Source organism: Pinus tabuliformis, chromosome 9 (genome assembly GCF_031772625.1).
Source record: "Pinus tabuliformis cultivar Carrire ecotype Pingquan chromosome 9, CPIR1, whole genome shotgun sequence".
Lineage (NCBI taxonomy): Eukaryota > Viridiplantae > Streptophyta > Pinopsida > Pinales > Pinaceae > Pinus > Pinus tabuliformis.
The window spans coordinates 711,630,245-711,656,431 of NC_142307.1; the positions used below are offsets into that span (position 1 = coordinate 711,630,245).

General features: G+C 39.4%; 2 protein-coding genes across 3 annotated transcripts in view; one reads left to right on the forward strand and one right to left on the reverse strand.

Moving 5' to 3' along the window:
- Positions 1-26,187, reverse strand: part of LOC149150677 (Cysteine proteinases superfamily protein) — a 261,323-nt gene that overhangs the window by 222,461 nt on the left and 12,675 nt on the right. The window lies entirely within an intron of this gene.
- Positions 360-1,631, forward strand: LOC149150678 (uncharacterized). The gene is made up of 2 exons (XM_089441126.1): positions 360-784; positions 908-1,631. The coding sequence occupies exons 1-2, from the start codon at positions 657-659 to the stop codon at positions 1,395-1,397; spliced, it is 618 nt and encodes a 205-aa protein (XP_089297252.1). The 5' UTR covers positions 360-656; the 3' UTR covers positions 1,398-1,631.

The following is a 26,187-nucleotide window of genomic DNA, read 5'->3' on the forward strand; positions in this document are numbered from 1 at the left end:
GTGGCGTGCTTCGTCAATGAGCCGCAAACCAGAAGGAGAGGCCGTCTGCAGACTAGTTTCATACCAGGAAGACTTCTGGGCGGGAGTGCAGGAGGTGTGCGCTGTTACAGAACCTTTGGTAAAGGTTCTTCGGTTGGTTGATGGTGAGAAGCCCGCAATGGGCTATTTGTATGAAGCCATGGACAGGGCCAAAGAAGCCATTCGGTCCTACTATGATGATAAGGGAGATGATGGGTTTCAGAGACAACTCCTTCTATGGGAAGTCATTGATGAGCGATGGAACAACACACTCCATCGTCCCATTCATGCTGCTGGGCTTTTCTTGAACCCTGCATTTTCTTATGCATGTGGGTTTAATTTTGATGTTGAGGTCGTGGAAGGATTATTAACCTGTGTCCAGAAGATGGTGAGATCTCCAGAAGAACGTATGGAGATCTCTAGACAAATTGAGCAATATAAGTTGTCAGGTGGCACATTTGGCTTTGAGATGGTTGTCATTGATAGGACGATTAAAATGCCAGGTATTTTTTAGTTTGTAGTATGTACTTTGTAACTTTGTTTCAACTTTCAAATTTCATTGTTTCTTCAAATTCCATTTTTTTCTTATGTTTATTTAAAATTTTATTTGTAATTTTGTTGTAGACGCATGGTGGAAGATGTATGGTGGCAGAGTACCCCTTTTGCAAAATCTTGCCGTACGCATCCTCAGCCAAACATGCAGCTCCTCGGGATGTGAGCGCAATTGGAGTGTATTTGAAAAAATACACAACAAGAAGCGCAATAGGTTAACACTTAAACATTTAAAATATTGCAAATTTCCAAATAAATTTTTGAATTCATTAAAGTTTTAAACAATATTTTTTTTATAATATTAATTATTAATTATTATTTCATGAACTTTGTACAGGTTGGAGTCCCATAGACTTAATGACATGGTCTATGTCTACTACAATCTTCGATTGTGGGTGAGACAACTAGAGAAGAGTAAGACACCTGATACGGAAGCCATCTCATTGGATGGGATTGACACCACTGCTGAATGGAGGGTTGAGACCGAGAGGCCTCTCATGGATCCCACTGAGGATTGGTTAGTGCAGGATGAGGGGGAGGAGGAGGGGGAGGAGGAGCAGGAGCAGGAGCAGGAGGAGGAGGAGTTGGAGGAGCAGGAGGAGGAGGTGACACCGCCTACCCGGGCTACCCGGGCTACCACTACCACCAGTAGAGGACGTGGTCTCCGTCCACCTAAGCCTCCTGTAGCTGCTACTACTAGTTCTTCAGCTTCTAGAGCACGTCAGACTCCACTGCCATTTCCACCAGCACAGGCACCAGCTTCTACATCTAGAGGGAAAGAGAAAGCTGTGCCATTTTCTCGCAAGAGGGGCAGAGGAAATCAATAGGATTAGACTTTCATTTTATTGTATATGACATTATGACATGATGAGATACATTATCATATTTTTTGTTGATATTTTGAGGCTGAGTTGGACTTGGGACTCAGGACTTACTATTCAGGACATGATTCAATGTTATGTGTGATTTTAGCGCTAGAAATGATATTAAACATCTTATATATTAGTTTTTTTATCATATTTATGTGTCAATGTATTTATTTTATGTTGTAGATGGTTTAGATATTAAAAAAATTGAAAAAAAATGAATATTTTTGTGCCAAACGCTTTTTTCCCGCTTTTTTCCGCTTTTTTCCCGCTTTTGTCGATTTTTTCCGCTTTTTTCCCGGCGCCGATTAAATCCCGATCGCGCTTTGTGCAACATTGGTCTTGAGGCCTCCTTGACTGGGAATCAAGAAATCCTCCTCACATTCATCATAGACTCCATTTTCCCAAAGATTAAGGCACTGATCTACCAAGAGGTGGCCACCAAAAATCATATTCTTTCACCTTCTTTCAGGGATAGCCAAGTTGAGGCATCTAGGGCAACAATTTCCCGACAAGCTAGCACTCCAAAAAGTTTGATCTCGTACGGTCTCCTGGGATGGTGTTTCCTTAAGGTTTCCTCCAATTTTGAAGCTATTCCAACAGTGGAGTTGGGAAAAAAACCAAGCCCTAGCTTCGAGATCAAACTTTTCCTTAGCATCCCCAAGGCTAGTACCTCATAGGATCAAATCAACACCTTCAAGTGAAACTCTTTCTTTGATCCTTTGCCCCCTTGTCTAGGGTAAGAACATCATTGGTTGCCACACTCATTCCTCCTATCCTAGACTGGGTCCACTTGGTCCCGTGTGGTCCTGCTCCTTGAAAAGACAATTCTTCAAGAACTATCTAGGATACCAATAACAATAAGGATTTTAGGGATTGGGAAGTTCCTTCATAAACCATATCCTCTAAACCTAACCCTTAAATCCTCTGTTCCTTTCCCTAGAAGACATTGTACCTTGCTTAGAAAGCATAGCCTTATCCTTCTAACTCTTCCAAGAAAGGGATTATTAGGGTCACTCCACATCATTTCATTGATTGTCCTTCATCGGTGACTCCATAATATACCGGGTCTCCTCCCATCAGTGAACGTCTATAAATAGAAGGGAGCCTTAGCGGAGGTGATAGTGGGCTAAGTCTCCATTTGTTGCCCTTTGCCTAGCATTTGCCCTTTAGGGATCCCCTTTAGGTCCTCTGCTAGTTGAGCGGTAACTAGGCCGATTTGGAAGGCCACATAACGAGGCCAAGTCAATTACCATTGAATTTTTTTGTAAAGGAGATTCACTTTTGGGTTTGCCCAAATACCCATTGTGACTCCCCAAAATTTCTCTGAACTTCCAACTTTTGGAGAAGAGCAATTGATCCCTTTGAGGGAATCTTGTTGTAAGCTCTCTCCAAAACTTTTTCTTGAAAATTCCTTTTCCATAGGGATCCATTGTAACATATCTCTCTTCACCCCTCATTCTACAAGGAGAATCCAATAAAAAAGTCATTTTTTCTTGGGAGTTTGGGAACTTGTCCCCTAAGTATCCCCCCTTCCCCATTTGGGGAGGTCTTGCTTGTGATGCTTGAATGATTTGCATTTCTTGCTAAACTAAAGTAGAGTAGCCTAATCACACTAAAGTAGGTGGCTAGTTCTTGTTTTATGCATTTAGTTCCTCTTATACAATCTTTTCATCATTTTAAGCAATTTAGCTTAACTTGCAATTCACTTACTCATTTCTTACTTCATTGCACCCATCTAGTTTAGTTTGATCTCTTATCATTTGCTATTTAGTTTAGTCATTTTACTTTGCATCTCAGGCAACTCTCTAAATTGATTTTAATCTTTCAATAGTTGGCTCTCCTTTTTGCAATAATTAATCTACCTTTAGCTTTGTTGATTGAAGTAGTAACTTAGGGACCCTTCCTCTTCCATGCCTTCTTATTATGAGATAGGGGCCCTAGCGAGAATAAAGACCAAAGAATAAGTTCAATTGCAACATGTTCAATCTTGCAACTAACTTAGCCTTAAGTAGCATCTAACTTAAAATAAATCAGGAGCACTTCTACTGCATCCATCTTGCAATATTGGTACTTGAGCTTTTATTTGCTTCCTTGTCTTGCAAGGTTTATCTATTGCTGGGGCAATCATCATTTCTTCAAATATACGCACTAAATTTATAAGCATTTACATTTCCAAGCATTTCATCTTGAGCATTATTGTACTCGCTTATCATATACCTTTTTGGCATTTATTTCTTTAGCAATTATTTCCAAGTTTTACTTTCAAATTCATCATCTTTTACTTGGATCATTTGTTTTGCAAGTAATTTATATATTAGCAATATCTTACTTGTAGATGATTATTTATATGCTCATAAAATTGATGTTTTAAATTCATTGGTTTCATTTACACTGTGGATGTGTCTTGGTCCTTAATTTTAACTCCTAAAACTTAACTTATCTAGCATAGATTAGTTGAGTCTTAATTATTTTTATAGGGTCCACCCCCCATAGCTTCTTTAGGAGTTAGCTTAGACGAAGGAGTTGAGAATTGAGTGACAGCAACTCAACTCGAAACTTACCCCCAAGGCCACACCAAGTGGAGTTAAAGATTTTCTCCATGACATCCCAGGTGTGGATTTAAGCGGCAACAACCCTAATTCTATAGCATATGCAACATGGTAGAAGATACAATAAACTAGCACAATTGACCAAAGAATCACTTCATCAATCCAAGAGAGAACCCCTCCAAGCAATAATATCCTCCCCAAGACAATTCGCTACATTAATGCTCCATTTTGTCCAAGAGAAAGAATATTAGTGTGCAATTGCTCTTAATGAATAACAAGTGTGTGTCACAAAGAATCCTCCTAAATCGACTTCCCTTTATTTATAGGAGGCAAGCATGTCAATTTAGGTCTAAAATTGACTAACAGCCCTAAAATTAATCAATTAAGTGATTGCAAATTAAGTAGGTCACAAGCAGACCTAAAAGATAGTTATCTGAATGCGGAAAACATCCTCCAAGGGTAACATCATCCTCTAATGGTGAATATATCCATCAAAAAAGTGCCATGGATGGGTCAAAAGAGTGCTCCTCACTCAAAAGCCTTCTCCTCATCAATAAGGTGTCTACTCATCAAGCAAAATCCTCCTCATCAATGTGTCATCATCAACCAAGCCCACATCATTACTCCAAGCCTCATTAGGGTGACATCATAAGGCTAGGGCATGATGTCATGATCCAAAAAGTCCCTTTTAAAGGGATCTCAAATCATCATCATCATCATCAAATTGGTCCAAATACAAGGCAACGTCCATCAAGAAGGTACGACGCCAACCCGGGGGTGTTATGTGGTCTTTGGGGAACATTTTCCTTCTAGGCAATATCTTGGCTTCAATGTAAAACATTTCATGCTCTAGAGGGAGAGGAGAAGGTCATCATCAATGCTAGATATATCCCAAGGTCAACACTCCTCATAAAGTGGCCAAGGCCCTGGCTATGGTGCCTTGAAGGGTCATCAAGTGTGGTTGGATGTCCTCACTGAACTTCTAGACAAATCTCAATCAATCCCTCAAGTGATGGCAACGACACCTAGGAGAAAGCAACTGAAACATACCCTCAAAATCAAGTGACTTCATCATCATAGTTAAAATAAACATAAGAGTATCATAGTGGGCCATATCTAATGCAAATGGCACCAAAATGCTTCACAAAAATATCATCTTCAAATGTCTCCTAACTTAGGGTTTCTAAACATGTTACCATGCTTAAATATGGGAGGGTTATCCAGAGGCCCTATTAGGTGCTTCCAACCCTAAGGGGAGGAATGATTCCTACGCTGACACATCAATCAGCAAGTGCAAGTGGTTCATGATATGGTGGGGGTCTACTTCATGGAGGATGCCACCATCTTTGTATTGACTATGAAGTTTCATCATTCTTTAGCGTTTAATGTGAAGAGAGAGCAATCATAGGATCTGAGTGAGACAAACAAAGTTCGTTCTCACACAAAATATTCAAAATGTCTGGAATATAAAGAAATTTGTGTGAATAATATATAAAAATGTTTATATGAATTGATAATAGAAAAAATGATAATTGATTGTACAATGAAAGCCTCGTATATATACCTAGGCAAGATGTCATTCCATGAATAGTCATGTCCCTTGATGTTAGGATATTCTGACACATAGGAAATAGTTAAGTATAACTTGGTCTATTATAGAGTTAGGTAAAGTGTGTTTCTTTACTATGTACATTTTGTAACTTACAATCCGACGGTCACGATATGTAGTGATCCAGCGGTTCATTCTCTCCTCAGTATTACCAACACTTGATCCGTGGCTTAACACCCGATTGGTCCATGATCTCTATTTGAAGAGCATGGAGGGTCATTTGTAGGTTAATTGTTCATGAGAGAAGCTTATGTAAATTTTCATTCTTTTATTAATAAATTGCCTAAAGTGGCCGCGTTGGCTCAGGCCGTGGACTGTTTCCCTCTTTGAGGGTTTTAACCACGTCAAAATACTGGTGTATTGATCTGTGATCTGTGTGTGAGCGGTGTCCTTTGGTGTTCTGTCTGAGGAACTTACCCTGTAAATTCCTACATGGTATCAGAGCTATTTGAGGGCCACGTCCGTTGGTGATCCAAATCTGAAGCCGGTAGAACTGCATCCGACTGTCGTTTCCTAGATCTATTATTTCTGACTACTTTCGGGCCGAGAGGACTGCTCTATTGTGCCGGTAGCATTTGTTCTAGTGAGGAACCTCCTTTCGTTTCACGCGAAAAGGTTTCCGGTAGCCCTAGCTACGTCATTTTTAAGATCTAGAGGTATACAGTGTTTATTTGCAGTTTACAGTTATTTTCTCTCTGTTTATTTCGGTTTCGGTTTATTTAGCTTTATTTTATTACCGGATCTATACCTTTCATTTCTGCGTATGCTCTTTGCCCCGCGACTATGTGCGATCTGGGAAAATCAGAAACAGAAAGGAAGGATTTTTCTCATGCATATGCTCTTTTCCGTTGTGCCTTAGTGTGATCTTGGAAAATCAAAAACATTGAGGAAAATATTTAGTTTCCGGCTAAAGCTAATTCCGAGCCGCAAGGTTCGTTTTTTTTTGTATGTCCGTGTTGGGTTTTGTGTTTTTTGTTTTGTAAGGAAAAAGAGCTTTCTCAAAGCAAGCACGCAACCCAAAGCTTCAACCCCTCTCTCTCTCTCTCTCTCTCTCTCTCTCAAACTTTTTGTTTAGCTCACTTGGTCCAAAGCTAATTTATGAGAGTAGAGGTCTTGAGTTCAAGTCTCCTTTTTGTGGGGGCGGATTTTTCATTTCCGCGCATTCCCGCACTTTGTCGGCATCTTCATCAACTTTTCTTCAAAAAGCCATAACTTCTTCATCCGGAAGCCGTTTTCATAGTCGTTTTTTTTGAACCAGCCTAATTTTTCAAGATCTTTCCATTGGAACACTTAGTTTCAACATCTATAGCTTCAGTTTCTGTTAAAATGGAAAGTCCATGCCAAGTTATTCTTGATAGCACCAACTACTTCCAATGGTGGTCCTACATTGTGGATTTACTTAGAAGTAAAGGTCTCTACAGAATAGCCTCAGGCCAAGAAACCAAACTGAAATATGAAGATAAGGCAGCTAAATGGGAAAATAGGCAAGATCGAGCACGTGGGTTGATAGGGATGTCCATTTCTCCAGATCTTAGATTCCATATTGCAGAACTTGATACTCCTGAAGAAGCAATGAAACAGATCACTAAAGTTTTTGGAATTAAAAATGAACTTAAAGCCCATCAACTTGAAAATGAGTTGCTTACATTGGACTCCAATAATTTTTCTTGCATTGAAGATTTTTTGTCCAAGTTCAAGACCCTTAGACTTCTCTTGGAAGGTGTTAAGGTTAAGAAGATAGTAGCCTCATCTACTCCATTCTTACTAAGTTGGGACCAGCCTATTCTGTGTTTGTTTCCACCTTCCATTCTACAAGAGAAGCCTTCATTTCTCAAGGACAAGCCTACAAGTCCCCTTCCTTTGATTCCTTTTGTGATTCTTTAATAAGAGAACAAGAATAACTCTTACACCTTGATCTTCTTCATCTTGGAAACTCTTCTAAGAAAGCGTTAGCCACCCAGCAGCAACCAAATTCAAAGAATCCTAAGAAGTTGTATCCTAAGAGGAATGGTCCTAAACCAAACAAGGGTCCTAAGCAATTTCAGCCTCAAAATGAAAAATCATTTCAACAAAATGATAAGACAAATAAAAACAAAGGGAAGAAGACTGATAGACATTGCAACTTTTGTAATCGAGATGGCCACTTAGAATCCAAATGCTTTAAGAAGATGGAAGCCTTGGAAGCAGCAATGAAGAAGCATAATATCCATTTGGAGCACTCTTCAACTTCAACTTCATCTTCAGGAATGGCACTTTCTGCATGTGGTTGTCAAGCATCTCGGTCTGGCTATGCACTAAATGTATCTTCTTCTTCTCATTCTCATGAGTGGCTCATTGATTCTGGAGCTTCTTATCACATGGCCAAAAACAAAGCCATGTTTTGTTCTTTAAATGATTGTAACACCAAAAATATATATGTTGGTGATGATAGATCTCTTAGTGCTGTAGGCACTGGAACTGTTCATATAGACAATGGTCAATTTAATGATGTATTATGTGTTCCAACCTTATCATGCAACCTTCTATCTGTATATCAAATAACTCATTCAGGTGAAGGTAAAATCGTTGAATTTTCACCTCACGATGTTGTAATTAAGGACCTAAGAGATCCTAGACAGATTTTAGCTACTGGCATTGCTAATGATTCTACAAGGTTGTATAAGTTTCACAACTTTGGGTCATCAAATCTTCTCTCGATATTTGTTGTTCATGATGATGAAGTGAGCAAACTTTGGCATGAGCGATTTGGTCACTTAAACTATCGCTCTCTTCAGAATCTATGTAAGAAAATATGGTGACAAGTCTTCCAATGGTATCTTGCAGAGATGGTGGTTGTTCCGGATGTGTACTTGGAAAACATCATTGGGACAGTTTTGAAAAACGTGCCTCTTGGCACGCCTCAGCCCCTTTACAACTCATGCATAGTGATTTATGTGGTCCACTTCCAGTTGTTTCATTCTCTGGCTACAAGTATTTCTTAACTTTCATTGATGATTTCTCTAGACGCACTTGGGTACACTTCTTAAAACTCAAGAGTGAAGTATTTAACATGTTCTTGGCCTTTAAGGCCTTTGTTGAAAAGCAATCTGGACATCAAATTCTTAAGCTAAGATCTGATAATGGCGGAGAATATGTTAACAACAAATTCATCAACTTTTGCACTGAGAATGGAATTCAAATGCAACATACTGTTCCATATACTCCACAACAAAATGGTGAAGCTGAAAGGAAGAATCGCACCTTAAAGGAAATGGCTAATTGTATGCTTCAATCTAAAGGACTTAGTCTTAATTATTGGGCAAAAGCAATTAACTGTGCAAATTACATAATAAATCGCACTCCTACTAAGGTTTCAAAGAATATCACTCCAAAAGAAGCATGGAGCTCAATTAAACCAGATGTAAGTCACTTTCGTGTTTTTGGAAGTGAAGCATGGGCCCATATTCCAGATGAGAAACATAAAGCTTTAGAACCTAAGAGTGAAAAATGTATTTTTGTTGGATATTCTGAAGATGTCAAAGGATATAGACTTACTCCACTTAAGTCCAAGAATGTTATCATTAGAAGAGATGTAAAGTTTGTTGAAAATATATCGGCCTACGAGCCTAGTTCGGCAGATGTGCCACCTCTTCCTATCTCTTCTACTTTTGAAAATATTTCTTCTTCAGATGATGAAAGCGAGGATGACAATCCTCCCCCACCTTCTCAGGATCCTCTTTCAGCTCCTCAGCTTCCAAAATGGGTCCGTGCTACTCGGGATGCAGCAGGATCTTGCCGGTGATCCTACAGATCAGCGACGTACACGTTCTCATAGAGCCTCTTCTTTACTGGCTCAAGCTTCAGTGAATTATGATCCTGACACCTTTGCAGAAGCTTCAGGCCATCCAGATTGGGAAGCAGCTATGAATGAAGAATATCATTCATTATTGGCAAATGATACATGGGATCTTGTTCCTCTACCAAAGGGACGAAAACTTGGTAGATGCAAATGGGTTTATAGAACCAAGTATGGACCAGATGGGAAAGTTGATAAACATAAATCTCGTCTTGTTGCTAAGGGTTTTTCACAAGTTGAAGGCATTGACTATACTGAAACCTTCTCCCCTGTTGCCAAAATGAACTCTATTCGCCTTGTTCTTTCCCTTGCTGCCTCTTTCAAATGAGAAGTCCATTAGATGGATGTTACATCTGCCTTCTTGCATGGGGACTTGCATGAAGAAATCTATATGGAACAACCTATTGGCTTTATACAAACAGACTCCAGCCTTGTATGTCGACTTAAGAAATCCCTTTATGGTCTCAAGCAAGCTCCTCGAGCTTGGTATGCCAAAATGGATAACTTTCTTTTAGAAAATGGCTTTTCTAGGTGTCATTCTGACAATACTGTCTACACCAAGAAAGTGGGCAAGTCTCTTATCATTCTTGTTCTTTATGTTGATGATCTTATCCTGACTGGTAGTGATCCCAACCTTATAAACCATGTGAAGTCTAGCCTTAAAAGGAAGTTTGAAATGACAGACTTAGGACACTTACATTATTTTCTTGGTCTTCAAGTCTTGCAATCCAAGGACGGTATTTCCCTTTCCCAGTCCAAGTATGCCTGTAATATTCTACGCCATTTTCACATGGAAGACTGTAAGCCAGCCCCTTCTCCCTTTCAGTCTGGAGTCAAACTTTCAGTCACTTGTACTTCTCCTAAAGTTGATGCTACCTTATACCGTCAACTTGTAGGAAAACTTTTGTATCTAACCCATACTCGTCCTAACCTTTCCTTTGTTGTTGGCCTTGTTGCTCGGTTTATGCAAAACCCACGTGAAAGTCATTGGAAAGTAGCTAAAAGAATACTTCGTTATGTTCGAGGTACAGTTCAGTTTGGGATTCATTACAGTGCCGAAGCATCTCCTCTATTGGTTGGTTTCACTGATTCCGATTGGGCTGGTGACCCTGATGATCGGAAGTCTACTGCAGGTTATGTGTTCACTCTTGGTTCAGGACCTATTAAATGGGCTTGCAAGAAACAAGGTGCCATTTCTCTTTCTTCAGCAAAAGCATAGTATCGTGGTGCCGTAGAAGCCAGTAAGGAAGCCTTGTGGCTTCGTCAGATCCTGTCAGAGTTTGGCTTTCAGCAGCAGCATTCGACTACACTTTGGTGTGATAATCAAAGTGCCATTCAACTATGCAAAGATCCAGTCCAACATCAGCGCAGCAAACAAATTGAACTGCACATGCACTTCATCAGAAAGCTCATTCACGACCATGTTCTTGAAGTGCAATATTGTTCAACAGATGATCAAGTTGCAGACATCTTTACAAAGGCTCTCACAGAGGCGAAGTTCACTAAACTTCGATTTATGGTTGGAGTTCAGGAAGTTGTCACTAAGGGGGGATAGGCTCTAGTGCCTCCTTCCTTCTCCTATTGTGTCACATTTGTAAATCCTTCAATCCTATCCCAAGTTGCTCTTAAGGGGGGATGTTAGGATATTCCGACACATAGGAAATAGTTAAGTATAACTTGGTCTAGTATAGAGTTAGGTAAAGTGTGTTTCTTTACTATGTACATTTTGTAACTTACAATCTGATGGTCACGATATGTAGTGATCCGACGGTTCATTCTTTCCTCGTTATTACCGACACTTGATCCATGGCTTAACACCCGATTGGTCCATGATCTCTATTTAAAGAGCATGGAGGGTCATTTGTAGGTTAACTGTTCATGAGAGAAGCTTATGTAAATTTTCATTCTTTTATTAATAAATTGCCTGAAGTGGCCGCGTTGGCTCAGGCCGTGGACTGTTTCCCTCTTTGAGGGTTTTAACCACGTCAAAACACTGGTGTATTGATCTGTGATCTGTGTGTGAGCGGTGTCCTTTGGTGTTCTGTCTGAGGAACTTACCCTGTAAATTCCTACACTTGAGACATGTCTTTCATCATACTAATTATTATTTAATTATATTATTTTATATATTTATGTTCATAACATTGTCTTCCCCTTTACAAATGGTGTGGCCTAAATCATAATTATGGAAAGGATTGGTATCTTTTTCTTTGTCTTGTAATGTCTTCACATCTTTCTCAATTCTTGGAGTTGACATCTTTGATGATACAAGATGTTATGAACCTTTCTTTGTCAAACAAAATTGTTGGACTAGAAAATGATCAAACCATACTAATTTGATCCTCTATGGAACGTTGTACTTATAGGCTTCCCACAATGAATAGTTATCATGAGACTTAATAACGTTGGCATTAGTATTCTTTGAAAGATATGTTAATTGTTTTCCTTTTAATTGATTCTAATACCCTACTTGGTTAATGTACCTACTCTTGTGACCAAGATGTCGATAAAGAGTTTGATTTTCCCTTATCATACTTGTAATGTTTTCGTGACTTACTTTAGGTAAATGATTTTCTTCACACACTAGATTTTCAATTGGAATTCTTGTTGCTTGTACTGCAACATTCAAGTATGTCTTCACTTCAATTGGGTTGGGATCCTTTTGAATCATGATATTATCTAGATCAGTATTTGTTCCCTTTTCCTCAACTTGAATTTTTACATTTGAAGATTTCAAGACTTCCCCTTCGATCAGTTGTTTTCCAAAACCTTATTATCCTTTTTAAGTTTCTTAATTTGTGTAAGTAGATTCTGATTATGATGTCAAAGACGTGAATGTTCTCTAGCTTCTAACTCATCAACTTTATTTTTAATGTTTTGATACTTATTTTTTAATGCTTTAATTTCTTCTACCAATTTTTTATTAAAGCCCTTTAAACAAGAATTTTCTTCATCCTGTTTTGATAGGCCTTCATTTAGTTTCTTCTCGAGATCTTCCTTTTCTTGTTCTAATTTCCACTTCATAGCCTTGGTATTGTTAACTTGTGAAAGTAATTTTTAACTATGATATTTTAAGTGAGAAATTTCTTCGTTTTTAGCCATGATAACTTCATTAAATTCTTTTTGCATTTTTAATATTGACTTTTGACTTTCTTCACTATTTACCTTTGATATATCATTCAGGTCTTTGGATGAAGGTACTATTAAATCCAACTTCACTGTTATGTCCTGAAGTGTCACCTTCTACTTCTTATCAAGAAAATTCAAAAGCTTTTTCTCTATGTTTATTATGAAGGTACCAAATTTTTCAAACTAGGATAAACGGAGAATTATGTCGATTTTTTCTTCAAACATAGTCATTGAATTGAGATATACATTCATAATGATCAATTTTCACTTGTAAGTCCTTAATTTCATATTGTTTCTTGTTAAAGGACAACAACTTGAGTAGTAGTTAGTAGGTTTAAACCCCCCTCCACCCAAGTTCTATTCTCCAGAGAATATGTTAGTGTGTGTGGCAAAAATTTGAACGAGTTGAAAATTGTGATGAGTAATTCCTATAAGCCTAAAGGGGCAAGAAAATTGAATATCTTGATATTGAGGTGAATAGTGGCAGCCGTTGAGAATTGATCATGGGTCTTGCCCAGAACAGTCCTCCGAAGCTATTGATTCACCAATTACTATGAAAAAAAATTCATATTGTTTCTTGCGAAAAAAATCTTCTTTTTCACCTATATTTGGTTCTAGAATTGATAATTGATTTGCCAATTTAATTTTAATGTAATTTTCCTTGTCACTCATGCTAATAATAATATTAATCTATTTTCCTTTGACACTCCCTTTTAATGTAAATAATTTGTGATATTTGTGATTGAAAAACCGTTATAGAAAAATCTTCCTTCATTTTCAAATTATAATCCATTCTTAGTCATGAGGAATTTAAATACTTTGTACTCTTTTTTGACTTTTTAAACTTTTTTAAAACTTAAGTACTCTTTAAAAAAAAAATCCACTTAAGACACTTTTTCTCATATATATAGATATATACTTGAATATAGTTATTTTATAAAATATTCATGTGAGAATATAAATGATATATAACAGCATTTTAATATTCCCCTTTTCATATTTACTTTTTTCGAGTTATTTTTATAATAATAATACTTTTTTTAAATACCCTTTTTTACTTACATTCATAAGGAGCAAAACTAAGATGGCATCAGCCCTAAAAGGGAAGGTTTCACCATGCAACAATACTAGATTTTGCTTTTAGGTTATTTACTAATGCAATTCCTACTTAATGAACCACAAACATCAAATTTAAATTCACTTTTATGCAATTTTCCACATTAAAAACCCTAGCTGCTAACCCTAGACATCTAGAAAAAGGTAAAGAATAAGGAATTTAGTTAATTTAAAGGATGATCAACACAACTTATGATTAGTGCCTTATCCTAAATGGGCTTAGTTGAGTCTTCTAGAGCTAAATTAATGAGAACAATTTTGATGGAATAAGGGGAGATGACTAGGGTATCCACTTTTAAAACCATAACTATTTTCCTTGTGAGGGGAGGATTTAAATATAAGGAATACACAATCAAAGTTTCCTTATAGATTTCAATGAGAACAAACTTTCCTACTTTAATGGAGCAAGATTTCAACATAGATTTAGTGTTTAATCAAGGAACAAGATAGAAGCCCTACAACACAAATATAATATGCAAAATATAGAAGATAAAGCATGAAACTTACAAAATTCTCCAAAGAAATACTTCAATCAACCACAAGAGCACATCTCCACACAAAGTTCCATCTCCAAGAGAATTTGCACCATAGAAAAGACACATTGCAGCCCAAGAAAAGGACTAATTTGCACTCTTTTTCAAGAGAAGAGTGAAAAATGTGTGATGATGAAAAATGAAATAAGGGAGCCTCTATTTATATAAGGCTTAACAGCCTTTATTTTCACTAATTTCCAAGTAAATACCTAATACAAGTTTGCTTAAGTGTTCATCAAATAAGAGTTTACAATCCAACCTCACAAAAGCTCAAAAACATAACAAATAGAGCCAAAATAGCCCACATGTGTCGGAAAAGAAGCTCCTCCACTATGATGTCATCCTCCATAAGTGCTTGAAATGCCACAAGCGACAAATGGGTCATGAATGCTCCATACTCCAAGAAATAGCTCAAAGTCCATGGCTATGCCTCCAAATGTGCCTCCAAAACCATGACATCGTCAAGGTGCCTTATGTCACCCTTTGTAGAAATTCCTTGTAGATTCAAACTGCAGATTGTAATATGGTAAAACAATTGACTTGCATCTACTCTTCTACTCATCAGCGGAAACAATAAACAATCGATGAAATCACGAAGCATATAAGAGAAAGAATTCAGTCACACAACACAATAATTTTCTAAGGAAAGCCACAACTAAAAACCCCTGCTATCTGTATATTGTATTAATCAAAAAATATGAGAAGATTACAATGCTTTGCTCAATCTTGAGCAACCTCTGCACTATCTCTATCTATCTCACTACTTCCCAGACAAACTCAAGCCAATACTTAGCCAATTTTGTTGCCTGCCAAGCTCCTATTTCCTTGCGTAGTTTCCTTGGGAATTAACCCATATTTAATTGGGAAATTCCACAATTATGAATTGTGCAATCCTCATAGGCCTTCCTGATCCAGGTGGATATTGGTGGCCACCCGCTAATTCCACTTGGATCCCCTCTAGTGCTTCTTACAGTTTTTATCAGTTTCCTTAATTATAGCACAGTTTACTATTTTTAGCAGTTTTTCGGGTCCTAAACTTCCGGAGCCGTTTTGAGGCCCTAAACGACGTTTTTTGGGAAATCCACGGCCAACGATTTTTCTGATAAAAATCGTCTTTTTCGTCGTAGTCCTTGGAGAGATCTTTCCAACGGGCTATCATGCACGTCAAACGGAGATAGTATGACCAATTCGCGACCCCGGGAAGTTGATGTACCAACTTACCCAAAAACGGGGCCCACAATTTGGCGTTTCATCTTCTAGGGTTAGGTTTTGGAATGTGAAGGGTTTTCCATTGTTTCTCAACAATAAATAGGCCTTCGAGCCTCATTGTAAGACAGTTCAGAGGCATGTAGCCGACACATCTCTTCTCAGAGATAAGCTACCGTCGCCCTAGCTGGGTTATTTCTATTTGTAAGCATATTTCAGTATTCTCCATTAATGAAATGAAGTATTATTTCCGCGGCATCTCTGTTTTTATGGTTATCGCATATTATTATTTCTGTTGCATCTCTGTTTTTATGGTTATCGCATCTCTGTATTTATGGTTATCTCTGTAATCTATTGCGTTCCTGCTTAAATCCGGATCAGTGGTATCAGAGTGGTCTGCTTTTTCTCTGTTTTTCTTTGCATGTCCCCAACGAGGTCGGGATATAAGGAGTTAGGGCTTGAACTGGTCGAACCTTTGCAAGACCAGCCTCGCAAATCTCGACGTCCTCCCATGGCGGATGAGAAGAAAGACGAGGGGGCAGGAGATCCTATCAAAATCTTGCTCGAAGAAGCGCTCGAGCGGCAAAGGAACGCGATGATGGATAGCTTTGCGCAGATCCTTCAGCGGCTACCCAGAGGCGACGCATCGGCTTCCAACAGCTACTCTGGAAACGCCACACCGTTTAAGGTACAAGTTAATTTTGAAATCCCCATCTTCGAGGGTCAAATAGACGCAGATGCCGTAGATAAATGGTTAAATCTGCTAGATGGGTATTTTTCTGTTCACGAATTTTCAAGTCGGGAGAAGATTGTTTTCGCTCTTCTCAAAGCAGCCCCCCACGTCAAGGACTGGTGGGAAACCTATTGCGAGCAGAAGGATGAAAGTACAGGATCACTATTTTCAACCGCACCCACTTGGAATGACTTCCGGGATGCCATCAAGGAGCAGTACTACCCCGTCGGAAGCTATGAGGACAAATACATCAAATGGACCACACTGCGGCAGGGACGAGACCAAGATGTGCCGGAGTTCACAAACATTTTTCATACCCTTCGCACACAGTTGGGTATCAAAGATTCTGAGCTGCATCTGGTACTCAAATACCGCGGCTGCCTACACAGATACATCCAGGAAGAGATGGAGTTCTTGAACATCTCCTCACTTGGCACAGCATACCGATACGCTGTCAAAATCGAGCAAAAGTTCAAACAGAAGAAGCGAGACTTTGGATCTGCAAATCCAAAGCCCAAAGGACAAAGCCAAGGCGGGGTGACCCAAGACAACCCGTCGAAGCTACAAGAAAAGAACAACACCACGAAGCCGAAGAAGGACACAGGAAAGTGGTGTGAGTTCCACAAGAGTCCCACTCATAACACAAGTGAGTGTCGGACCAAGCAGTCGCTGGTGGCCGAGTTGAAGGCTTCCGAATCAGATGCATGTTCCGACTCTGAGTCAGAACCCGACAAGGGGAATGACAAAGGGAAGCAGATTATTGATGCGGATCCCAGTGCCACTGTTGCTACTGCCAAGATCCAGAAAAATGAGCCCGAAGATCCAGAGGAGGGGGAACGTCTTTTCCACTCACAGATGTGGGTGAAGGGTTCGCCGCTGCAATTCATTGTCGACAGTGGCAGCCAAAAGAACCTCATTTCAGCAGAGGTCGTGAAGCGGTTGGGCCTACCAACTACACCACACCCACAGCCGTACAGTATTGTTGGCATTATGATTCAAGTGTTGTCCTTGATGGCAACTCACTCAGAGGATGGTACAGGTGCTCAGAGGTTGGTACAGGTGATGGCAACTTAATCAGAAGACAGATCTCAGTACAGCATACCAAGGAAGCTCATACACGCCGTTTCGTTAAGCCCAAGTCGCGTGTACACGCAAGTTCGATTCATAAAAAGCGCGTGTATGTGGAAAGGTTCCTTTGGTCCATGGTGGTTAGTCCTTGGAAGTTGTGCCTATGATTTCGGACCATTGTGTCTCGACGGGCGTGTCGATCCCTAGTTTTGAAGTTGATGGTATTGTGTTACTATGGTTTTGGCTCTTGGTATTGAGTTAGGCCTAAGACTATATAAGGAGAAGAAGATCATTAGGCAAGATTATCTTTCGACAAGGCTTGAATATCTAAGAGAGAAAGAGATCTGATATGCAGGTTCTGGGTTGCTTGATCTAAGCCAAGGAGAGATCACATCGGTTGATGGAAGACTAGATCTAAGGATAGATCAGGATCTAATGGTTTGAAATGCACTATCATGATATGGTTGATTATGCGTATTTCTAGATCTGCATATTGTCGCAATGTTACGTTCTGAGTCTAACTAATGTCTGGTACAGCTGCAAATTGAGAAAGTTTATTTTTAGATCTGTACGCAGGTTGGCTTCGGTAAAAGAGCGTGTATACGCGGGTTCTGCTCATTAAAGTAGCGTATATCTTTTGAAGCTTGATTTGGGTTTACAGTGGGGTCTGACTGTTATTGCAGAGTTCTGTAGTCTGCTCTGTGTTCTGGTAACTGGTGATTGACAGGGTTCAGTGGTTCAGTGATTCAAAGTTTGGTTGTTTTATGCTTCAATGATCTGTTGTGGAAATTGAATGAATTGTGGTCTTCAGATTGTAATGTTGTGCTTCAGGAATATCCAAGTCTGAAAATGTATGAAAAGTGATACCTGGAAGAAGGAAGATTGTAGGTCAGCACCTACGTACTAGTATCTTGGCTAGTACAAGAGCAAAGGGGGTTGGAGCTCCCTTCCAAGGAAGTTTGGAGAACGAGAGAAGGTTGAAGCCTTCTGCAGGTTGTAGCCTGCGTACTGGTATAAGGCTGCACCAGTACAAAAGATTGTAAACTGAAGTTTCATATTAAGAAAGATAGAGACAACTTGCAGCAGGTGGTTTTCACCCACATTGGGTTTCCACCTTATATCTTGGTGTTCATGTGTGTGGCTTTTTATCTGTTCTGTTATACTGCACATGTTTACTGTTAATATGATGAATAATGTCCTGATGCACTTAATTGAAGAATAAGCTAACTAAATTGTGAGTTTTCTGCTTATACGCTGTTTTACTTCGTCACAGTAGCGTGTACACGCTGGTTCACTTAACTGAAGTAGCGTATATGTTTCTGGGCATTTGAAAAGTTTGATTAATCTGATAATACTGATTCACCCCCCCTCTCAGTATTATTTCCAACAATTGGTATCAGAGCAGGTCCTTCAGAGAAGCTTGATCGCTTGAAGGAAGATCATTCATCATGAGCAACTACGAGAAAGAAGCATCAATCAGGCCACCGGTTTTTGATGGAACAAATTTCAATTATTGGAAGGTAAGAGTTACTGCATATCTTCAATCTCTTGGTACAGAAGTTTGGGACATTGTAGAAACAGGCTATGCTTTTCCTTCAGCTACTCCTACAGATCCAGCTGAGAAAAAGGCATATGAAACAAATGCAAAAGCAGTCAGTACTCTATTAGGAAGTATATCTCAAACAGAATTCATGAAGGTCATGCACTTCAAATCAGCAAAAGAAATATGGGACAAAATGATCACTAGCTATGAAGGAGATGAACAGGTAAAGCAAGCTAAACTTCAAACACTCAGGATTCAATATGAGACTCTCAAGATGTATAATGATGAAAGTGTGGCTAATTATTTTCTTCGGGTAGATGAGATTGTTAATTGTATGAAAAATTTGGGTGAAGAAATAAGAGAAACTATAGTAGTTCAAAAGATTCTAAGATCTTTATCCCCCAAGTTTGAATCTAAAGTATCTGCAATAGAAGAAAAAGAAAATCTCCGTGTTCTCACTATGTCTCAGCTACATGGAATTCTAACCGCTTATGAAATGAGAAAGGGAGGTCCATCTGACAGAAGGGAAGCTGCTTTTAAGGCATCAGGAAAAGAAGATTACTATGAAGCAAGCCATGTTCCAGAAGAAGAGGAAGAAGAATCAAATTTTGTCAGAAATCTTCAAAGGGGTTCTGGAAGGTTCAGAGGTAAGCTACCTTTCAAATGCTTTGCTTGTGGAAAGTAGGTCATTATGCTGCAAAATGTCCTTATAAGGATAAAGGAAAAGAACCTGCTAGATGGAACAAGAAACAAAGTGCAAATAGGAAAAGCTACTACACCCATGAAGATAGTGATGGCTTATCAAACAGTGATGAAGATGAACAAGGTAATAAATATAAGCTGTTAATGGCATTTGAAGATGATGATTATGAGGATGCTATAGATGTGGATAATCTCTATAATGAAATCACTAGACTCAAGAGAGGCATAGAAGAAAAGAATGTGATCATTGATACTTTGCAATTTCAAATTGATGAAAAGGAAAAACATCTTGAAAAACTAGAAGGTGAAATTGTTGGTCTCAGAAAAGAAATTGAGAAAACAAAAGCTATTAATCTTAAATTTGTCAAAGGATCTGAAACTTTGGATGAGATTATCAGTGTGCAGCGGTCTCCTCTAAACAAGACAGGTTTGGGCTATAATGGAGAAACCTCTCAAGCATCCACCTCAAAAAGTTATCTTGATGCAGCAAGAGGAAATGAGCGGAAGAACAATGAAGATAATCAGGTAAAGCAGGGACGAGTTACAAACAGAAACTATCAGGGACAATCCTCCTTAAGGATGAACAAAAGCTACAACCAACCACAGGTAAAATCTTCTCAGTTTGGCTCAAGAATAGATGAAAATAGAAATTACAATCAGTTGGCTGGTAGATTCAATAACCGCAGAAGCTTCTTCAATGGACAATGCTTTTCTTGCCACAACTTTGGTCACAGAGCAGCTCAATGTGTTGCATATAAAACAATCATGACTAGGGAAGCTCAAAAACAAAGAAGTATGACAGGGATTACAAAAAGGACCTATAACAACTTTTCGGTGCTTGAAAATGAAGTTGAATGTTCTATTTGCAATAATTTTGGTCATAAAGACTCTGAATGCAGGAGCAGGTTTCAGGAGAAAAAGGAACAAGCCACAAGCACCAAAACATGGAGAATAAAGGAACCTCAAACAGAAAGATGTGGGATAGCATTTTATGCAGAAGGACAGGAAAATCTATGGTACATTGACAGTGGATGTTCGAAACATATGACAGGTGATAAAGAAAAACTTGAATCTTATTCTACTTTAGAAAAGGGAAAGAAAGTTTCTTTTGGAAATGATACTCCTGCAACTATAAAAGGAAAAGGTATTGCTCCTTTGAAAGAAAAGGTCAAGGCTGGAAATGTTTTGTATGTTGATGGATTGAAGCATAATCTTCTAAGTGTCAGCCAGATGTGTGATCAAAAAACAGAGGTTATTTTCAGATCGAATGGATGTCTTGTTCGTGATCTTGATACAGGTAAAACAGTTCTCAAAGGCAAAAGAACTCCAAATAATCTGTACATATTTGAAGAAGGACAACAACAATGCTATCTTAGCAAGGATGAAGAGCACTGGTTATGGCATCGAAGGTTGGGACATCTAAGCTTCTCACAAATAAGGAAAGCATGCAAATATCAGGCAGTTCGCGATCTTCCAGATATCAAAATTCCAGACAACACCATATGCAAATCTTGTCAGTTTGGAAAGCAAACCAGAACTAACTTTCCAGAGAAGGAAGGATCAGCTAGCTTGCCTCTTGAGCTAGTCCATACAGATGTATGTGGTCCATTTAGGAAAAGGACACCTCGAGGAGAAGAATATCTGATATTATTCATTGATGATTTCTCAAGGTTTGTTTGGTTAGGGCTTATGAAGCACAAAGATGAAGCATTCGAAAAATTCAAATCCTTCAAAGCATTGGCTGAAAATGAATCAGGACACAAAATCAAGTGCCTCAGATCTGACAGAGGTGGGGAGTTCACATCAAATGAATTTTTTGATTTCTGCGATGAACATGGGATAAGAAGAGAATTCTCTACAGCTAGAACTCCTCAGCAAAATGGGGTTGTGGAAAGAATGAACAGAACTATCCAACAAATGGCTCGTGCTATGCTCGATGAATCAGGTACTCCTGCAACCTTCTGGGGTGAAGCCGCACATGCTGCTGTTATCATTCTTAACAAAACAAATGTCCGAGTAAACAGCACTCAAACACCTCATGAGCTTTGGAGTGGTAAAACTCCTTCCGTGAAGCATTTCAAAATCTTTGGGAGCAAATGTTATATTAAGAATACTGATGAGCAACTTGGCAAACTTGAACCTAGAGCAGATGAGGGCATTCTTCTTGGTTATTCTCCACATAGCAAAGCATACAAGTGCTACAATAAAAGACTTGGCAGAATTGTTGACAGTATTGATATAGTGGTTGATGAGAAGGGATATATTCCTAGGCAAGTTCATCATGAAGAAGATGAAGGTTACTCTCAAAGGCGAAATGATGAAGAAGAAGAACCTCAAGAAGAAGAAGAATCTCAAGAAGAACCAGAGGAGCAGACAAGAATAGAAGAGAAGACTCCATCCAGATATGTCCAAAAGAATCATCCAGAAACTCAGATTGTGGGGCAGAAAGAAGCAGGAGTACAAACAAGAAGGACACTTGCAGAAGCTTCAAGCTACTTGGCTCTACTCTCCTCCATTGAACCACAAAATGTGAAAGAAGCATGCAAAGATGAATGTTGGGTCAAAGCAATGGATGAAGAACTTGAGCAAATCGAAAGGAACAACACTTGGGAATTAGTTCCTAGACCAAAAGATAAGAATGTAATAGGAACAAAATGGGTCTTCAAGAATAAGTTAAATGAAAATGGAGAAGTAATTAGAAACAAGGCCAGACTTGTTTGTAAAGGGTATGCACAGCAAGAAGGAATAGATTTTGAAGAGACCTTTGCTCCTGTGGCAAGACTAGAGGCCATCCGAATGTTCCTTGCTCTCTCAAGCTTTCAAAACTTCAAGGTATTTCAAATGGACGTGAAATCAGCCTTCCTGAATGGAGACTTAGAAGAAGAAGTATATATTGAGCAGCCAGATGGGTTCATTCTTGGGAATGATCCAAACCTTGTATGCAGATTGAAAAAGGCTCTCTATGGGCTCAAACAAGCTCCAAGGGCTTGGTACTATCGGTTGGACAAATATCTTCACCAACAAGGCTTTTCAAAAGGATCAGCAGATAGCAATCTCTATATAAAAGTTGAAAATAACAAATTGCTAATTCTTGTTGTTTATGTAGATGATATTATTTTTGGCAGCAATGAAGAGACTATGAGTCAAAACTTTGCCTTGGTTATGCAGAAAGAATTCGAAATGTCACTTCTTGGAGAATTGACATATTTTCTTGGATTGCAAATCCAACAAAATGAAGGAGGTATCTTCTTGTCTCAAACCAAATACCTCAAGCAGATCTTGAAGAAGTATGGCATGGAAGAGTCAAAACCAGTATGTACACCCATGGTTACAGGATGCAGCCTCAGTGCAAATGATGAATCAGCAGCAGTCCACCAACCCACTTATAGATCCATGATTGGGAGTTTGCTTTATTTGACAGGTACTCGACCAGATATTACACATGCAGTAGGAATGGTTGGAAGATTTCAAGCCAACCCAAAGGAAACTCATCTTCAGGCAGTCAAAAGAATCTTCAAATATCTTCAAGGGACCCAAAACTATGGCTTATGGTATCCTAGAAATACAGATCTCACTCTTCATGCTTACACAGATGCAGATTGGGCTGGAAGTGTGGATGATAGGAAAAGCACAAGTGGAGGTGCTTTCTTCATGGGTTCCAGATTAGTATCTTGGTTCAGCAAGAAACAAAGTTCGATTGCCTTATCTACAGCTGAAGCAGAATATGTGGCTGCAGCATCTTGTTGCACACAACTTCTTTGGATGATGCAGACCTTGCAGGACTTTCAAATCACTTGCACTCCACCTGTCTCTATCTTATGTGATAATACAAGTGCAATCAGCATTTCAAAGAATCCAGTCATGCACTCAAAGACCAAGCACATACCAATCAAGTACCATTTTCTTCGGGAACAAGTGCTTGAGCAGAAGGTCAAGTTGGAGTATGTTCCTTCTAAGGAGCAAGTTGCTGATATTCTCACAAAACCACTGCCCAGGGAAACTTTTGAATATCTCAGACAAAAGCTGGGAGTAGTTGATGCTTCATCCTGTTGTTGAAATTTGTTTGTTCTACAGAAAAGTTGGTATACGCAGGTTACGGAAGGGATATGAGCGTATACACGCGGATTCATGCTGGGTAAGTCGCGTGTATTCTGGACGCTTGTTGCAGAAAGAATATCCGCGTACATACGCTGTTTTATACAGGATAAAACGCGTATATGAAGTTCTGAACAGCAAGGGAAAACTCTGAAGTTCTGAACAGCAATAGGAATGTCAGAATTATTCAGGCACAGTTTCAGGGAGTGCAACAGGCACAGGTTCAGGGGGAGCAGCTCAAAAGTCTCATAAAGCATTGTTGGCATTCAGATGTTTTGGTTGTTGGTTTCAGGAGAAGGAGCTCAGAAAGAAATTCTAGTTGCTGATCTAACAAGATGTTTATCAGATGCTGCTGGTGTCTTTCCTAAGTCTTGGTCTAGATCTGTTGTCTCTATGTCATGTATCTCTCTTGTCATATCTCTTTTATGGTATCAAGGTCATGTAACGGCCTTTGTTGGTTTCCCCACTATGCCTGGGATGAATGCTGTAATATAATTGGTTGTTTCTGTTATGTCCCCTCTTGGTAGGGAGTATGGAGGTATGTATTGAGTCTTTTGGTGATAGGAAGGTCCCTTATGGTGTATAAGTCTTGGTTCTTGTTGAAGAACATCTTTTGCAGATCTGGCTTTCGGTCAGGGGGAGCACAAGTCAGCACAGCCAAACAGAGATATCAGCATGTCCTCAGGGGGAGCACAGCCCTTTGCCCTTGATGTCAAAGGGGGAGAGTGACTTGGTGTGATGGTTGCCATCAAGTCCAAAGGGGGAGATTGTTGGCATTATGATTCAAGTGTTGTCCTTGATGGCAACTCACTCAGAGGATGGTACAGGTGCTCAGAGGTTGGTACAGGTGATGGCAACTTAATCAGAAGACAGATCTCAGTACAGCATACCAAGGAAGCTCATACACGCCGTTTCGTTAAGCCCAAGTCGCGTGTACACGCAAGTTCGATTCATAAAAAGCGCGTGTATGTGGAAAGGTTCCTTTGGTCCATGGTGGTTAGTCCTTGGAAGTTGTGCCTATGATTTCGGACCATTGTGTCTCGACGGGCGTGTCGATCCCTAGTTTTGAAGTTGATGGTATTGTGTTACTATGGTTTTGGCTCTTGGTATTGAGTTAGGCCTAAGACTATATAAGGAGAAGAAGATCATTAGGCAAGATCATCTTTCGACAAGGCTTGAATATCTAAGAGAGAAAGAGATCTGATATGCAGGTTCTGGGTTGCTTGATCTAAGCCAAGGAGAGATCACATCGGTTGATGGAAGACTAGATCTAAGGATAGATCAGGATCTAATGGTTTGAAATGCACTATCATGATATGGTTGATTATGCGTATTTCTAGATCTGCATATTGTCGCAATGTTACGTTCTGAGTCTAACTAATGTCTGGTACAGCTGCAAATTGAGAAAGTTTATTTTTAGATCTGTACGCAGGTTGGCTTCGGTAAAAGAGCGTGTATACGCGGGTTCTGCTCATTAAAGTAGCGTATATCTTTTGAAGCTTGATTTGGGTTTACAGTGGGGTCTGACTGTTATTGCAGAGTTCTGTAGTCTGCTCTGTGTTCTGGTAACTGGTGATTGACAGGGTTCAGTGGTTCAGTGATTCAAAGTTTGGTTGTTTTATGCTTCAATGATCTGTTGTGGAAATTGAATGAATTGTGGTCTTCAGATTGTAATGTTGTGCTTCAGGAATATCCAAGTCTGAAAATGTATGAAAAGTGATACCTGGAAGAAGGAAGATTGTAGGTCAGCACCTACGTACTAGTATCTTGGCTAGTACAAGAGCAAAGGGGGTTGGAGCTCCCTTCCAAGGAAGTTTGGAGAACGAGAGAAGGTTGAAGCCTTCTGCAAGTTGTAGCCTGCGTACTGGTATAAGGCTGCACCAGTACAAAAGATTGTAAACTGAAGTTTCATATTAAGAAAGATAGAGACAACTTGCAGCAGGTGGTTTTCACCCACATTGGGTTTCCACCTTATATCTTGGTGTTCATGTGTGTGGCTTTTTATCTGTTCTGTTATACTGCACATGTTTACTGTTAATATGATGAATAATGTCCTGATGCACTTAATTGAAGAATAAGCTAACTAAATTGTGAGTTTTCTGCTTATACGCTGTTTTACTTCGTCACAGTAGCGTGTACACGCTGGTTCACTTAACTGAAGTAGCGTATATGTTTCTGGGCATTTGAAAAGTTTGATTAATCTGATAATACTGATTCACCCCCCCTCTCAGTATTATTTCCAACAAGTATCGGTTGGCTTCACGAAGGACGAGATCTCAAAGTTCGCCAGCAGTGCCGCCTTCCCTACAGCATCAAGCCCTTCACAGACGAGGTATTGTGTGATGTTACACCTCTGGATGTTTGTGATGTACTATTAGGCCAGCCATACTTGTGGAGGCGACATGCTGTGTATGAGTCAAGGCCTCGCGCTGTCATCATTTCTTTGGATAATTCATTATACAGGATACCGGAGGTAGCCCCACCTACCGCCACCTCTTTGATCACTGCTAAGAAAGGCAGCAAGCTCATCTCACAGACTAGGAAATTTATTTTCTGTCTGGTTCGTTCCCAAAGTAAGGGGAAGATCGTTGCTACATCCATGACCCCCGCGAAGGGCTCCACACAGCAGC

Bases quoted from the DNA above. Each gene is read 5' to 3' on its own strand.
- LOC149150678 (XM_089441126.1), top strand. From the start codon at position 657: ATGTATGGTGGCAGAGTACCCCTTTTGCAAAATCTTGCCGTACGCATC. The intron at 785-907 runs GTTAACACTTAA...AACTTTGTACAG, and splicing joins CACAACAAGAAGCGCAATAG to GTTGGAGTCCCATAGACTTA.